The sequence below is a fragment of the Anoplophora glabripennis genome, unplaced genomic scaffold (assembly GCF_000390285.2).
Source record: "Anoplophora glabripennis isolate ALB-LARVAE unplaced genomic scaffold, Agla_2.0 scaffold237, whole genome shotgun sequence".
NCBI lineage: Eukaryota > Metazoa > Arthropoda > Insecta > Coleoptera > Cerambycidae > Anoplophora > Anoplophora glabripennis.
The window spans coordinates 36,904-54,698 of NW_019416676.1; the positions used below are offsets into that span (position 1 = coordinate 36,904).

The window sequence follows — 17,795 nt, forward strand, 5'->3', positions numbered from 1 at the left end:
ATTGCTTCAATTTTGAATGTTTATATCTTTTTTGTAAAAGGACGGTATAGTTTTAGAATAGTTCAAAATTGTTGCCACTTATTAAGCAAATAAAGACGTCGATTTCTGCCAATAGGTACATGTTTTGTGCCAGTAGGCATTCAGTAACATGACTTTGTAGGTTAGAATCACCTATCAAAACTAAAACACGTCTGTAGTCAAATATGTAATGACTAAATTGTTTGATAAATGACATGTCTATGGCTGGTGATGAATAATCTTACCTGTTTACTACATACAAATTCGATTCTGATGCACTCCATCCATGTTCCATTCTAGTGTTTGGTGAAGGAAACTAGCGGACAAGATAAAGAAAATCGAAGGAAGTACTTTTAAATATATATTTAATCATATTCGTTTGATTTCTTCTAAATATGTCAAATTATTTAAGTAGTAAATTACGTTCAGATCTAAAAAAAAAAAATTGCGCCAACTGTCCTCCATCGTACTACTTACATTTTCCAATCAAGAGCATTTATCACAAAAAACTAACATTATAATTCATATATAAAAACTATACAATATAATTTTCTACACATATATAGATCTATATATAAAAAATAGTATTCGTCATAAACGAATAATATTTTATTTAAAGAACCTATCACATTTACGTTTTTTCACCACCAAAAAACGGTGATATTTAAAACCATTTTATAACTAAATATACATTAGCCACATTACATGATTAAGTAGGTATACCAAATTTTACAATATTTGGTCGTAACACGAAGCTATGGACAGGAGACTTGCAAAACTCTCATCGAAAGGCCATTTTACACTTACATCTTTTTCGAATAAACTCGTTTTGGTGCACTGGGATCGAAATCGAAAAGTCTGTACTTTTTACAGAAAAACATACATTTTTCGTTTGTACGATATTCGGTGACTGTACAAATGAACTACCGTCAATGCGATCGTGGAAATGACCGTTTTTGAAAATCTCCGTAACAATTACAGCATGGTCTGTCGTCTGCTCAACCAAATTTTAGGTTTCGTGTAAAGAATAACTGAGAAATTAATTACCATGGTACGATTAACATATATTTAATGACAATACTATTACTATTAAAATTTGGCATTGTAAGTACATAAAATTATAAAATAAAAACAACCTACTACATTTTTAAAATATTTCAATTTTCCTAAAACCGTTCGTTAAAAAATTAAATAGGCCTAATCTAAAATGAAAATCTATAAATTTAATTTTAAATATAACAGCCTTTTCTAGGAAGAGAGGAAAATTTTCTTTTTAAACAGTTAAATTTTGAACCAAGACATTGAAACACAGAGACAAAAATGAACACAATATTTCGTACATATTTACACATGTAGGCGTTCGTATATACATGGCGTTTAAATACCTAATGTAGAAAGTTCCCCGTTCAAACGTCAAAAACACTCATTTCTGAGATCCGAAACCTGAAAATTATCGATGAAACGTTTTTTATTCTATGAAACGAACTGTTTTATTACAACCACACGGCGAATTTTCTACATCATATTTCTACACGCTTCGACTGTGGCGTATTTTTAAAACGACTGTCCATTTTGTTCTTTTCTTCGAACAAATGTAGTTAAAAAAAAAAGGAAATGGCAAACTTATATTATCTTGGTAACCAAATAAAACATTGGCAAGACAAAAAAAATAACAACTGAGATCAAAAACAAAAGAATTTGTACTTTCTAAAAACACAAGTTTAAAACTAGTTTTGACTTCCCTTAAAAAAAATAACAACGTAAAGCAAGCACATGAGAATATGGACATGGATACATGAAAATGTGACAATTAAAAACCACTTTCAGATGAATTACATGCAATATTTACATCATCTTTAATTTTTTTTTTGTTGAAGACATGCCATTAGATGTTTGCGGCCCCCTTCACAGGTATGTCGATTCCCCTGGAAATATAAGTTAGTTTTACATCTAGTTCCCATTCAACAACACAATTTAAGCAATAAGCTGGCTAACTTAAAAAATAAACAGCAAAAACCACACCGACTCTCACACGTCACATGAAATCTTTATTTTACCCAAGCATGTTTAAAAATCCTCTCCCATTTTGTTTAATTCCTTGTACAAACATCAAATGACCCAGTTCTAAGGTATCCAAATTCGATTTTCGACTTTAAGCCTACTCTAAAGTTTCATGAAACAGGTGCCAAAAATATCCCGCTTCTGATCTTATCAGACGAAGCAATCTAACGGCTGCTAATGGCAAAATTTCAGGTCTACATAATTTTTTTTAGTAAATAAAAGGTATCTAATGTGAGTGATAGTGAGAAAGATAATGATGTAAGTGCAACGATTAGGTAAAACGAAGAACCGATCAAGAAAAAACGCTACAGGCATGCACACAGATGAAACGTGAACGCAAAAAAAAAGAGCTGTCCAACAACAAAAGCGTATATTGAAAAGTTAATTACCTTCATCCCAAAAATTTTTGCTTGTTAAGGAAAAATATCCGACACATTCAAGTAAACCTTTATTAATCTTAACGGAAAATACATCACTCTACAAGATGCTCATGGTACAATTTTTAATAGTGAAGACGCAGTATATCAAAGACCGGTCTAATCGAGAAAGAAAAAGCCTGATCGCTCTACGAAATTTTTTACATGAGGTAGATAACGTTCTCGTCAACGGATAAAACTTGGCCGAAAGTGTGCACGGGAGGGTCTTTAATATACCGTCGGGTCAGTATTTCGGCCTCGGCAAAAGTTTTTGTACTGTTTATTCTGCTGAAGGAGTCGTTTGTAGCTGGGGAGAAAATACTACTTTTATGTATAAAAAATATTGTTCGTAGGCATTTTTTTATCACTATCAGATAAGGTGACGTCAGTTGGGAAGGTGGCAAGACATAGACAGGGTTCGATTCGGATTTCGCTTCGTTTCTTGTGCAAAAGGGATAGATATATACTTAACAGTAATCCTAACTGCAACAGCATGTATCGCTACTAAAACTGCAGAATAATTCGTTTAATTTTGATCGAATTTGTACGAGACGAAAATTTTAACGATGAACGGACCAAACGGTTTATGTTTCTGGTTTTGAAGCACTATTAAGTATATATCGGTGCTGCAAGTAGCAAAACGATGGTTTCTGGAACGATTTATAAAAATTGTCATATTTGAAACATCGAAAAGTTCGAATGTTACAATTTCAATATATTTGGCAACGAAATTAACGTGCCACTAAAAACGGGCCCCAATTCAATGTACGCGAATTTTATTTTGAAGATTTTTTTAATTTCAAATTTTAACAAAAAATCGCTTTCACAGTGTATCTCAATTAATAACAGAGACAATGACGTGATTTAAAAATGTTCAGAAAAGATTCATTCATTGCTATTTTTACAGGCGCACTATACAGGGTGTTTCAAAAAAATAGGAGAAATACGATTGGACATTCGGGAGAAAAATCAACTTGGAAATTCGGGTTCGTTTTTATTAATTTTTACGCAAGTCAGAGGCGGACTGGCTAGATAAACAGGCCCGGGAAACATTCATCAAGCGGCCCGTTTTTTGAAAGAAAAATATTTTACATCCTTCTACAGCGCGGACCGGCTCAAAATGACCGCGGCCCATCGGGAAACCTCCCGAGTTCCCGCATAGCCAATCCGCCTCTGACGCAAGTGTACGCCAAACCGTCAAATTATAATATGACCAATAAATTTCCCATCGTTTTGCTATAGGCAGCAGATTAAGCGATACATATCGTGTCTATGCCTTTGCTTGTCGTAATAACTTCAAATCATACTAATACGGCAACAGTTCGCATTTCGAGGTAAGTCGGTGCCAGAATCGAACGTTTTGCACTTTAAAAGCTGAATTCCGCATTAATTTATCGTCGAACTTGCAATTTATTCACGAAATCACGTATTCATGACGATTCCAAAATTTATTCCTAATAATTAACCCCCGCCTGCGTAATTCATCTTTCAAATTGACGAAAACGTCGCTTCGCAACCGACCCCCGTCCCCAGTAACTCGTCCACTCTCTAAATCACACAATCAGTAACTCGGGTTGCTGTTCGCTACTAGACGATGTCAACTGGGAGGCTAGCTCGCATTCCGACAAGATTCTATACCCAACGCCGCGTGGATCCAAGTGTTCGCCGTCCAGGACTGCATTAAAGTACCCCAAAACGTGTATTAGTCACATGCACTTGAGAATACAACGGAAAAAATGCTCGGTTCTGTCTTTCTCTCGCTTTCAAACGCGTCTATGGGGTAAAAACGTCTTTGAAATACTGATAGAGTGGAAATCTTAATACTTTCCTCACTCTGAGATTTCAAGAAGGCTTGTTGAAATGAGTGTTTTTTTAGTAAAAAATTACTACTAATTTTTGACTCAATAAGTTTATATTTAACACTACTAATTTTAAATAGTACCTACAGATTAGTAGGTCATTTTGTCAGTAGGCATAAAGTACCGCTTTGTACCAGTAGACACAAACTAATGCTTTGTGAAGCTTTGTGACAGTAGGCATAAAGCAATGATTTCTGACAGTTGGCACAAAGTAATGATTTCTGACAGTAGGCACAAAGTAATGATTTCTGACAGTAGGCACAAAGTAACGCTTTGTGACAGTAGGCAACGAGTAGCAATGACATTTAAGAGATGACATAACTGATAGGTTATATACCTCACCCCACTATCAATTTTAGTTACATTTTAACGCTTATTTTAATTTTATTCCAGCAAAAGTTATGTCTGTTACAATTTTGTGGTTTACTATTTTTGTGAATGATTTTTATTTTAGTTAATGACGTTATATTTGACCAATAAATTGGCCAATTTATTGTACGACATAAAAAAAAATGTCACCAATACTATAATGACAATAATTTCTTGAGTCAAAAATCGGTAAATGTTAAGAGTTTAACCAAAAATTCGTAATAAAATAAAACCTATAGAAAAATTAAAGTTACCGGGAGACAATTTTGGACATGAACCGAGAATTATCGACAGAACTGAACTTTTTTCTTGTTGACAATTAGAGAAACATTAAAGCAAATAGTTTGTTATTGTATTAGTAGAAATCTGTACACAGAGAACAAAAGTTAAACGTTAAACAGAGGTAAGTAAATGTTTTCAAAATTATTCGGACAGCATTCGGTGGTAAATTTACATTTTTTTATAATTGTTTCGAACGAAAAATATATCCCAACGCTGCGGGCGAATAACTTTGAAAAATCCAGTACACAGAATGGAATGAGTGATGAGTGAGAAAGCCAAAAGCGTTGTACTTAAGATTACCCAACAAAAACTTGTCCGATAATAAAACAATTTTTTTAATTTTTGAATTTTGGTATTTTTTTTGGAGGCCAGACGAAAAAAATAAACGACTCGCGAAAACAAAAATTTTACAAGGCCAAATTTTCTACAAACTTATGGAAATGGAAAAGGAATTCTGAAAATTCGTCACATAAAAAAATTAAAAACATCCGCATATTTTAAATATGCACATAGAAGGGTATAAAAAAAAAGGTAATAGTAGGTATATCTATACATAAACTTATTTTAAAAATAAATACTCTGCGTGATACTGTAAACATTCATAGAATTTCATAGTTTCAACATATTTAAATACATTTGTGCGAAAATGTACAAATCAGGTGCTACAAGTGGACGACGACGAGGTCGAACGCCTTTGACTTTACTTTTTCCGGATCGCCCACTTATCACAGACAAAAAAATTCTCTTCTGGCTCTTTATTAACCGCGAAAAGAAATTACAATTAAATGTAATCGGGTCGGATAAGTTTTAAAGAGGACGTCTCGTGGAGATTAAAAAAAAAAGGATTAAGCGGATAATCCTCGTTGATTCCTTGATCCGTGTTATCTCGAATTTAGAAGTTTAAGCCAAAGCAAATGTTTGCGATGCGCACACAGAAAGTCTGATAAGCAAGTTATCAATGAACAAATATTAATTTAAAAAAAAACTAACACCAAGTAATAGTAGCGATTCCATATCTACGTTTATATTTTCGCAGAAATTATTTCTTTCAATTAAATGTTGTATGGGGTGTAACGCGGTGTCCAATCCAAATTTAACAATATATTCTTTTATAAAAATTTTCCCTCATTTTTGATATACAGGGTGTTAAAATTGAATAACGTGAAAAAATTGAACCTCAACTCAAGCCAGTGGCGTAGTGGGGTATGATAGTTACATTCAACGCTCTGTAGTTCAAAAAAATGAGGATTTCAGCCAATCTTTATGTCAGAAGTTATTCATAGATTTGGAAGAGAAAAATACCATTTCGTTTTTGACATTCTGCATCACACCCTGTATAAAATAATACCAAAAGCGATGTAGTATACAAAATAACGTAAAAATGATTCCACACTACTAATAAAAAATAATATTTTATAATCACCGTTACACAAACTTTCTTTGCGTTACGATTCTAATTGTTTTTATATAATAGCCTTCTAGATGCATTTCTTCTTGGTAATTCATGGCTTGCTACAATTTTTTAAGTGACACTTAGGAAAACAACTTTAAACATTTTTTTAACTAAAAATCTAACCATAACTTTAACCAACATCACTAAAAAATCTTAAACTTCATCAATTTATAAAGCTGAATATTTTTCTACAAACTTTTAAATTTGTTTACGATCAAGTTTGAAAATCTAAGAGGCACTGGAAACAGTTGAAAGTAAAAAATTTGACAATCATCTACACTGCCGATTAAAACTGGTACAAAATAGTCTGCTTAAAAGCCTAAAATTGAAAAAATTTTAGATCCCATTTAAAATTGTGAATATAACTTATAAGTTGTCTCTATTATTTGCCAGCAGTGCCAAATTAGCAAATTTTTCATCATATTCAGGTATTTCCAACGTCTCCTAGATTTTTAAACCAAAACAGTAACAATAAAACTTTATACCCAAAAAATATTCTACATTATAAATTTAAGGTTATGTTATATGGCCTTTAAGGTTATGTAGCCAAATATTTTTATTGAAAAAAAATCCATTAAGCAATTTTCCAAAAAATCAACGATTACATCTTCAAGACTACTATTTATAAAAAAACGGATTCGAATGGTGTGCATCGAAAAAATTTTACAAGGCCACACCGTGTGTCAATTCCGAGGCAAAACGCGCAAAAAACACATCTGCTTCGCTTACGAACGCCACGTTCCGCCGTGCACCCCTCATTTTCCACAATTGTACTCACTCCCTCCCCCGTCGATAAAGTTAAAGTATAAAAAATATACATTTGGAATTGGCAAAAATATCAAAGATACATCGATCGGCATCGCTACCGGCATGTTTACAACATCACAATAGACAGACATCATTCGGGTATATTGGGTAAAAGTGTATTGCCCTCACCACTGTCCCAGTCGTCCTCCTCGTTCGTGTAGTCGTCCGAGGAGTCGGCGGAGCTCTCGCTAGGCGTGTCCTGCACCTGCGACGGCCGCTCGTACGTCGACGGGCAGCAGTCGTCCCTCGGTATTCTCTGGAGGAGCATCGTTAACTGCAAGCACACAACGGTCCACGTTACTTGTGCATATAACGTAAATCAGAAATTTTAAACTGGCGATATTTGCGGGAAGCAACTACTCTGTGGACTAATACTCTGACCAGCGCAATATCTAATAAAAGAAATGGCACGGTATTCTCAAAAATGATACGTAATCTAGCTGATAACTTTCTGTTAGACACTGGCACTTACTGTGACTTGTCATTCCCTCTCAACATCGGCAGTTCTCAATATGTTTGTATTTTTTTTTTTCATCAAGTACTTATGGTCAGTATAATTATATTTATTCTTCTTAATTTTTTTTGTGTCGTATGGTTTAATATGAAAAGGCGGTTAACATTAAAAAACAATTTCCAAGTTTATAAACACCCTGTAGATTAAAAAAAATTAATCAGTATTTGCAAGTTATCATATTTAGTTCATCAAATGAAAGATTTGATTTATACATGGTTTTCGTTATGAATGAGTCATGGGAAATTACAGACTTTTTGATTTATAGGTTGTAAAAGTTAAAAAAACAGTTTTGGTGATATTTCAAAGACCATTTTATGAATCAGGCTGAAAATTTCAGTCCGTACGTTTTTAAAGAGAAAATTTAGAAACTAGTATTCATTTTATGCTCACTGATAGATGGCGCTAGTTGCCTAAAATACTGGAAATATATATTTTAAATATGAAGCAAATTAGTTTAGAGACAAGATAATTCGAAATGTTTTAATCAAGTTGAAAAAAAAATTATTATATTTATTATTGCAATATTCTTACAAACAGTATCAATTTTGTAATAATTGTAATACTGGAAATTTGCTTAACTTTGAATTTAAAAAATATACTAGTTAGAAATATAAATAATAAACATCCAAGCATGTTTATAACGAAATAAATTTATTTTATTTTATCCAAAGCTTTATCCATCTTTATTGTTATAGCGCTTTTACTTTGAATATAATCGAGTTTTTTACTTTCAACTACATAGTAGGATCGTATTTAATGCAAAGTAAAGCAAAAAGTTGTCGGTCTTTTATCAAAGAAAACTCTTGTCATCTTTTTTAGGAGGTGCAAGATGAACAATTTCAAATTTAAAATGAAACTGAATGTAAAATCTGAAATACTGCTGCATACACATTGTATTCTGGTAGTAACTGTAGTCGCCCAGGTGCATCAAATGTACAAAAAACAAGTAAACAACAGTGGCGCCTACAGAGGTAAAATGTATTATGAGAATGAAGGAATTTTTGTAGGAACAAGGATGTCAGACGTGAATTGATCCCTTAATTCCTCCATAATGCATAAAGAAATTATTCAATTTCTAAACCCCTTAAAATCGTATTGCACTGGATCCCTTGACATGCAATGATTTATTACTTTGTATCGAATATGATCCTACTATAGTGTACTCTGTTCTTAAAAAAAATAGCCACTTATCATTATATTTTCTCAGAATCGTTGAGCAAAAACAAAATTTAATTAACAAATGAGATTGTAGAAAACTATCACTCTACTTTTTATTTAATTTTAAAATATTTTGTTCAAATCGAACGCCACTGTTATCAATTTTAGTCGTACTAGACTATACACATGTTATTACAGGAAACTTCTTATTTATGTAACTCCTCTCCCTTCCTTTGTTACTAGAAATAAAAGAGGAACAGTGATATGAGATTTTAGTTGAGCTTCCTATTAATAGATGTCAGCATAGTTCAGCATGCCAGCCAGCTAAACAAAGATTATTTGCAAAAATAAACAAATGGGTCAACAGAGTTCACAGGTCAAAAGTAATAAAGAATTCCCTGACTTTTCCAGGTTTTCCCACTTATAAAAAAAGTCCAGGTCACTTGTAGTTCATTTTTACCTACTAATTGGTGTTTATGCATTAAATATTTTTTCGATTGGACTCCATAATCTTTTTTATACTCTAAGAAGCTCTTATAAAGGTTTCAAAACCAAAAATAGTTTTCTCTTTCAAGAACCCAGCGCCGGCTTTCACAAAATTTCCAGTTGCAAACTTCAAATTCCCTGACTTTTATGAATATTTTTAAAATTCCCTGACTATTCCCTGTTTTCTATGAAGAAAAATGAATTCCCTGACTTTCCCGGTATTCCCAGTTTTCCCGGCGCTACGAACCCTGGTCAAGTTTTTTGCCACATTATTTCATATCTGAAAAGGTGCAAACACCCCACTACATCGCATACAATATTTTTAAAAAGGTAAATTTCAGCACCTTCACGGTGCCGTTTTTTTGTCTTGTTGCCCCTGATCAATGATCGATGACACATTGGACGTAGGGAGTAGCTTATAGCGACCAACTTAACCTCATTTCTCAACGAGCTGTATAGCAGCTGTCAGTTTCAATAACGTTAATGACTATATAACTTTATTTTAAAGAATAATCGTGATAACGATAACAAACAATTAAAGGAGCTGCGGAAAGTGTCCCCCTCCTTGTTATAACAATAAATTAAAGCAGCTGCTGAAAGTGTCCCCCTCCTTGTTCCAATCACTTTTCACACCTGTTCCTCAAAGAATTAGACATTTTCTAAGATGCTCGGGGTATTGTTTATTTCACGAATCTTGTCTATAAGTCGAGCCTGCAGATGGTTTAAATCAGGAATAGGCAGTTCAAAAATAGTGTTTTTAAGGTAAGGCCGCAAAAAGAAATCACACGACGTAATATCACATGACCTCGGTGGAAATTCATGTTCAGCATTGAGACTTATTAGTCGATTTTGGAAAACTTCCCTCAACATATTCATTGTCTCGCCTGCCGAATGTGCCCTTGCGTCATCTTGTTGAAAGTAAAAGTTTGTAATTTCGTTTTCTTCCAGCTGGTTAACAAAAGGAGCGATAATTTCTTCTCTATACCTTTGCGCAGTAAGAGTACCATTAAAAAAAATAGGTCCATAAATCCTCCTTCGATTGAGAGCACACCAAACTCCAATTTTTTGAGCGTGTAGAGGGCCCTCGACAAAGAAGTTATCAGGTTTTTCAGAAAAAAAGTTGATATTATGAAGTTCACCGTAGTTGTTTAAAAACCATTCACAAAATACAGCCCTTCGCGGAAAATCAACTTCATGAAGTTCTTGCTGACAAGTTAAACGATAGGAGAACAAACGCAAATCTTTTTTTAAGACTGTGTGGCAGGTACCGACTGATACTCCCACCATTTGTGATAAAACATGTACAGAAGTTCTTGGCGCATTTTCCATTATTTGTTGGACATTTTCTTTTAATTCTTCAGTCCGCTATTTAGGTCGGCCGCTTCCTTCTTTTCTTGTTACACTGCCCGTTTCATGAAAAACATTAACACAACGCTGAACTGCTCTTTGAAAAATTTTGTACTCAACAACGTCGGGAAATTGATTTTGAAATTCTATGAAACATTCCTCAATAGAATACTTCCATATTCCATCAATCTTGCGTCCATTTCTAAAGTAGGACTCTATGATAAACACTTTTTGTTCTTGAGAAAACACCATTTTAAACGCTTTTTAAAACGAAAATATTCAAATTGATAGCGGCGATATAGCGCTTTGACAGATGACGTTTAAGTTCATTTGCTATACGCTACGCCCTACGTCCAAATTTTCAGAACAACTTGACCACGTTTTTATTTGAACGCTCGTTATAATTTTAAAATTAAAGGGAATATCAGCGAAAATACAGACATGACTGAAAAATCCCCCTTATTCGTTTGGAAATATTAGCGATTCACATCATTACCGGCGAGCACCAAATACCATTTTTTAAATTATCCCTCGAAAGACATTACTGGTGAAATTTTCACTTCGATTGGTTAAATGATTTTCAAAATCGACAAAATTCAAATTTTTTCTGTAAGCTGCGATATCCTTTATATAGAAATAGAGCAATATTTGATTAAGCCGTGTTTGGCTTCATAATCCTATGTTGACCCCGGCAATGTCGATAAAACATCCTGAATATGTATGTTTTTTATTTGCTGAGATTTATTTATTTATTTCCCACGGATTTAAATCCTTTTAAGTTTAATGTAAAGTGTACAAAACCTATCCACAAAAAGAAAACATAAATGATAAGTCAAATAGTTACGGTTAATTTGAAATCTTATAAAAAATATATTAAAATTTTAATACGAACTGACTGTGGTCTACCTTCAATAAAATTTAGTGTTTCTCAAATATATTTTCAAAAAATTCCTGAATTCCAAAAAACAATATTAAAATTGTGCTCATTTTACGATTTGTGAAAAGTAAATATGTCTAAAAATGTTAAAAGTTTCCGTCGTCTTTAGTTAGTCCATACAAGTAGGTGGCGCCACCTGCCGGGTAACTGTCACAGCTGTTGCCGAGCATTTACAAGAAAATAGAAAGGACTTACCTTAAAGTCGGCACTAAATACTTTATTCTGCTTGTCCTTCTTATTAACGATATCCAACTCGTTCTTGTCGAACGACAGCACGTAACAGCAGTCCTCGCCACTACCGTTCCTGTCCACGTACCCGTTAACGTCCACAACGTCCGTTATGAAAAACGTATTGAACCAGAACTGAAACAGTTTCTCTTTCCGCATCATCGACTTGTTATAGAACTCCACTTTGATGTCGCCCGTCAACGGCAGGCAGTAGTCCAGCTTGATGGAGAACGGCGAGTCGGCCTTCTTCACCTCGAACGCGTCGTTCTTCCGCAGCTTCTTGCACTTCTGCGTCAGCTTCTCGCCCTCCTGCTGCAAGGTCTGGTGCGATATCGTAAAGCTGAGACACCCCTGCCCACCCACGAAGTTCGGCACCGGGTTAAAGATGAACTCCTTTATGTACATGGAGACGGGCGTGTAGTTCAGGTTGCCGCGCACCAACTTCTCGTAGTACCGCACGTACCGCACCTGGCTGGGTATCGTCACGCCCTTCTTGTCCTGCGTCCTCGTCTTGCCGTAGTGGCACAGGGCCTCGTCCGCGCTGGGGAACATCCCGCTGTGCAGCAGGTAGCAGCAGATCATGGTGCCGGTACGGCCCTTGCCCGCCTTGCAGTGGACGGCGGCCACGTTGCGCTCGTCCTTCGACAGCCACTCCTTCACGTCGTTGCAGAACGGCTGGATGGAGTCGATCTTGGGCGGGTTGTGGTCGTCGAAGGGGAACACCTTCACCCTGTTGTGGAACTTGGATTTGTCGTAGCTGCGTTCCGAGCACAGGTTGTAGATGTAGTAGTGGTCCAGGTGCTTCTTGTCGAGGAACTTCACCACGTCGTCGATGTGGTTGCGGTAGACGCCCTCGATGTTGGACGCTGGGTAGCCCATGGCGATGATGTTGTCCGTGATATCTGAGTGGGGGTTAAGGAAAACGGACCACAACTTTTGATAATCGGTTTTACTTGAGATTATCAATTTTTCACTTTTTTTTGAAATATAAAAAATCCTTAAAATTAAATGGTTATATTTTGATAATAAAGCGTGGAAAGAAGTTTTTTAACGAAAAAATAAAGCTTGAAGTTTGAAGACTATATTCTCATTGGTGCAAAAATAAAGAAAAAAAAAAAAAATGTGAAATAAAAAATTAAATTACGGATTCCCGACCTAGAGATCTCGAAAAAGGGTTGCACACATATCTATTAAATATTTTTTTTCATAATCAACGGAGAGATTTGAATAATCGATTTATTATTTTTCTGAAAATTTTAATTTTCCTTAAAGTTACAACATTGTGACGTTCGAAAAAGAGAATGTTAGGATCAATTTAAAGTTTAAGTTAAGTATAACCGAGATATAAATACAATTTTTTGAAAAATTAACAAAAAATGTATTGCATTCATTTTGATTAAAAGAACAAATAATAAAAATGTTTTGCTTTTATTTGCAACTGCTATTTTAATGTGATGATAATAACCGCCCCCTTAGAAACACCACTGCTTCAAACTGATGTAAAAAACACACACAATTGTTGTTTGAAACTGCAAAATTACGCATTTTTTGTAAATTTAATTTCCTGTACATAAAACTAGTCAAAATTGGTATATTTCATTAAATTTTACTTCTATCCAGTATTGCTTGGTTTAGCCATTAAAGGGCATTAAATTTGACATTTTTTTCCAAATAACTTGAAAATGCCATCCAATTGAATTTTTTAATTTTTTTTTAAATTTTCTTCCATTTCACATTACCCAAACAGCATAACTGCACTTTAATAACTACTTTTTTACATACTGCTTTTGTAAATATTGAAAAATACGAACCACTTAAGAGCATTTTCAAAAAAAATTGAAAAATATTGGGCATTTTCAGAAGAATATTCAAGAATAATAAAAATATTCAAAAAATTGAAAATATTTTGGGTTTCTTAATTTTAAAAACAATTATATCATACAGTACATAAACTTGCAAGTTCTTCAAATTTATCCTTGTTTATTAACAGTTCATTCTCTGTACAGGCTGGTCCATTTTCGTTGGGATTTCAGGGTATTTCAGAAACTACTAAAGATATAATAAATCTGACTTCTCTCGAGCTCGATTTTCATGGCAAACTCAATTGTGAAATTAGAAATTTGCTATCTTCATTTGTTTCTGAGTTACAGGGCGTTTCTCGTTATCGTGACAGTTTTGAATATGTCTATATCTCAGCTGTTAAATAAGGTACAGTTAAAGAGAAAACTGATCAAGACTAATTCTTTGGCGTAGAATTGAGTGTCGGTATTAGATTTTTAGTAGGTCTTAAGATTCCAGAGTTATGACCCAAAGTTATATTTTTTTAAATGGAAATCGTAGCTGGTCATGACCTAAAAAATTGGAGATTTTATCTTGCTTTTCAGCAATATATCACATGCTATAGTTACTTTTACTCATAATTCCGAAATCTTAAGATTTACTAAAAATCTAATACTAGCATTCAATTCTACGCCAAAGAATTAGTCTTGAGCAGTTTCCACTTTAACTCTAACTTATTTAACAGCTGAGATATAGACATGTTCAAAAATGTGACAATAACAAGAAACACCCTGTAACTCAGAAACAAATTTCTGATTTGACAGTTGAGTTTGCCATGAAAATCAAGCTCGAGAACGTCGTGTCAGATTTATCATATTTTTAGTAGTTTCTGAAATACTCTGAATTCCCATTGAAAATGGACCACCGAAATGGTACTACGGGCGTTACGGCTGGAGGCGGAGATATTGCTCTCCCACTACGATGATTTTACGGTGGATGTATTTAGAATATTTAGATTGATTTAAACGAGCCACTAAAGTTACAATTTTAACTTCAATAATTGTATTCGAATTGATACAACTATTGTACCGTCGGTGTTGAAGTTGTACAAACAATTTTTGTCGCAACGCAAAATTGAATGACTGACACTCCGCGGACATCAGTTAATTACATTTTTTAATGCTCCTCTTTTTATTTTTGGTTTTATGTAACACTACAGTCACTGTCCCATATAAAATTTGTGTTTCCAAAATATTTTAATTTAGTAGATTATTTCGAATATGTTGGATCAACACACTCCACTGTCAAATAAAATGAGCCGAATATTTTTTTGAACGACAAATTGATATAATTTTGGTATCATTGCAAAGCTAAAAGATAGACCCACTTCCCTCGTGTAAGCAATTTTTGATTTGAGCCTTTAGTTTTAAGTAAAAAATGTGCAAATATGGCGATTTTTTGCACAGTTTTTTACTTTAAATTTAAACAATAAAAAATTAATTATGAAAAAACTATTACACAACACCCTCATTGTCGTTTTATTTGGGTCGCTATGTTTATTTGTTTTCCAAATAAGTGTTATGGGCCAAGTGCAAAATATGGGTCTATTTCAAGCTCGTGACGTGCTTTAATTTTCATTTGTGCTTGACCGTGGAAATTATGGAAGTTAATTACTCCAGTATGCACAAATTTAGCTTCATCTGTCTAAGAAAGGAACAACTGATCATTGTCATATACGTCTAATATCCACCGGCAAAAATTAAAAAATAAAAGGCCTAATTATGTGAATACGCAGTAGCAAATTTCATTCAATTCCATCATTATGAAGATATGACAGAAAATATATATTTTTGTAAATTCTAAACACCCTGTATCTCAAATACCGCGACTCCCAGGAAAAAAGTTTATACAGCAAACTCTACATACGTTTTGGTAATGAATCTATTTCTGCAGCTTCTGCATTTAAGGTGAAACCACCCTGTATGTAAATTTATTTAATTTGAACAAAACATTTTAGTTTTGACAAAACCTAACCTAAAATCTTTTTAACTTTGACACCCCTCGCTGTTAAACAAAGCAACTTTGGATAGAGTATCGTAGAGTAAAGAAAGATAGAAACACTTTTTATAAAAGGATACAAGTTAGATCTAAATTGAACCCATCCTTCTTGTACCTGTATCTTCTTTTACTGACAAGCCCTTTGATAGGGTTTGTGAGATTCATATTTGAAAAGGATGTGGCCATCCTATCCTCTACATAGGGGGCGCTCAGTCTGTTCACGTGGCTGGAACAAGGTGTCTCGTGAGGTAAGTAGACTGGCGATACGGCCGAGTGTATCTGGCATATCTTAGTGCTTTTAGCTGAAAAGGAAGAGATATGAAAAATTCCCATTTTTTTTGTGCAGAGGGAGACGTGACAGATAGCACATTTACTATAATTGACGTTCGTTCAGAATACACTATCTGCAACGCGAACGTCCAATTTCTTGTTCTCTTTTGAATTTCTGACCTCGTAACCCCAATATCTCATAACTTTAATCATTAGCCAGTCCGTGGAGAATTAAAAAAACTTGTATAAACGTGTGTAATTGCAAAGTACTTTATTACATGTTTGTGAAACATACAAAAATTCCTTTTAATATGATACAGCAATCTATTTAATTTAAAGGAACATTTTTTTAAGCAGTCTCAAAGGAGAACTGAGAAGTGGATTTTACTCGAGCTTTAATCAAATATTGTACAATATAATTTATTCCACCAACAAAATGTCCATACTGTTTCGTTATATCAGCTAATAAATGTGTAATTAAAAATTTGTACTGCAATAAAGTAATCTTTTGATGCAATCTAATTGCATGTCGAATTTGGGAGTTCACACAATTCATTGTGAATCAAACAGATATAATATGATTAATATTTACTATTACTACTACTTACAGAACTTGGATTCTTTCTGCCATTGCGTCCAATAGTTTCTGCATAAAAAAGTAAAATTACCTCTCATTTTAAACAGAGTAACCTCACACTTGAGCAAAACTTAGTCGACTAAAAGAATAAAAGCATATTTTATGGTTTTTATAGTGATGGCCCAATTACACGACAATTCAGATAAGTTTTATCTGGAGAGAGTTTGTATTAATATTGCGATTAAAGCGAGATAAGGATTCTTTTTATAGGATATATTTAGGATATCTCTACAAATCTTAACCTTAGATAATTCGATTCTAATTGGCGATAAGGATGTTCTTATAAGATTTGGGACTTATTTTTAAACTGTGAAATGTTCAAGTATTAAATAATCTTAGAGTCGTGCCCCCACTTGTCCCCTGATAATAGCTGATTTGTGAGGAATACATTACCTTTAAATTTATCCCTAGACCTGCTGCAGCTGAAACAGAGACCCATAAAAAACCTTTAATTTGGTCAAATTGTTTAAATAAGTTTATAAATATTAGTTGATGGAATAACAACGTTGGCAACATTGAAAAAATTGCACACCACTGGTTCCTAGTACGGAAAATAAAATCACAGATTACTTTTTAAATTATTAAAACACGAGAATGCAGATATGATAAATTACACCGTATTGGCACAAATGAATTATATATACGGATATATAAATGGCTCATAGGTGCGATAACACAATCCACAATTTTTAATAACACATGCGTTGTGAGGGCTCGCACTCAGAACTCGGAGACACTGTGAGTTATTAATTTCATATTTATACGGATACTGAGAGTTTCCATAAAGGCCTTAAAAAAATTCTAGCACTGTCAAGTCTTTGTCTTTTTAGACGAGTAAAGAGAACTCACCTCACACAGAACATCGCGAGCGAACAGGCAGACAACACTACAGTTCGAAAAGTAACCGGCAGATGTCAGATTGAAACAACCGCGAATTTCGTAATTCTCGGTTTTTTTGTCGGACTGAAAAAACCGCAAACCTTGGGAGATTCTAAAATCGGAATACATATAACTCACATTTTTCTTATTACAGTGACGTCACGGTCTATTTAAAATACGGTGGATATCCAAGATCATAAAAATGTAGACGCCAGTTCGGATCTTAATTAAAGTGAT

General features: G+C 34.0%; 1 protein-coding gene across 3 annotated transcripts; it reads right to left on the reverse strand.

The window, feature by feature from the left end:
* Nucleotides 1-1,180: 1,180 nt before the first annotated feature.
* LOC108904012 (phosphatidylinositol 3,4,5-trisphosphate 3-phosphatase and dual-specificity protein phosphatase PTEN) lies at nucleotides 1,181-17,546 on the reverse strand. 3 transcript variants are annotated; one of them, XM_018706381.2, is made up of 5 exons: nucleotides 16,651-16,727; nucleotides 15,853-16,074; nucleotides 11,903-12,837; nucleotides 7,395-7,539; nucleotides 1,181-1,943 (listed from the first exon to the last, which is right to left on the reverse strand). In XM_018706381.2, exons 1-5 carry the CDS (start codon nucleotides 16,715-16,717, stop codon nucleotides 1,924-1,926), a joined length of 1,389 nt encoding a protein of 462 aa, XP_018561897.1. In that variant the 5' UTR covers nucleotides 16,718-16,727; the 3' UTR covers nucleotides 1,181-1,923. The 3 variants fall into 3 exon arrangements, with proteins under 3 accessions (XP_018561897.1, XP_018561896.1, XP_018561895.1); XM_018706380.1 differs by lacking the exons at nucleotides 1,181-1,943; nucleotides 16,651-16,727 and adding exons at nucleotides 2,515-4,170; nucleotides 17,073-17,546; XM_018706379.1 differs by lacking the exon at nucleotides 1,181-1,943 and adding an exon at nucleotides 2,515-4,170.
* Nucleotides 17,547-17,795: the final 249 nt, after the last annotated feature.

Excerpts from the sequence above, each read along its gene's own strand:
- LOC108904012 (XM_018706379.1), bottom strand. The coding sequence starts at position 16,717 with ATGAGAGGTAATTTTACTTTTTTATGCAGAAACTATTGGACGCAATGG. Across the intron at positions 16,075-16,650 it reads GCAGAAAGAATCCAAGTTCT|CTAAAAGCACTAAGATATGC; the intron begins GTAAGTAGTAGT and ends CTTCCTTTTCAG. Across the intron at positions 4,171-7,394 it reads GGAGGACGACTGGGACAGTG|TCCTGGACGGCGAACACTTG; the intron begins GTGAGGGCAATA and ends ACTTTAATGCAG.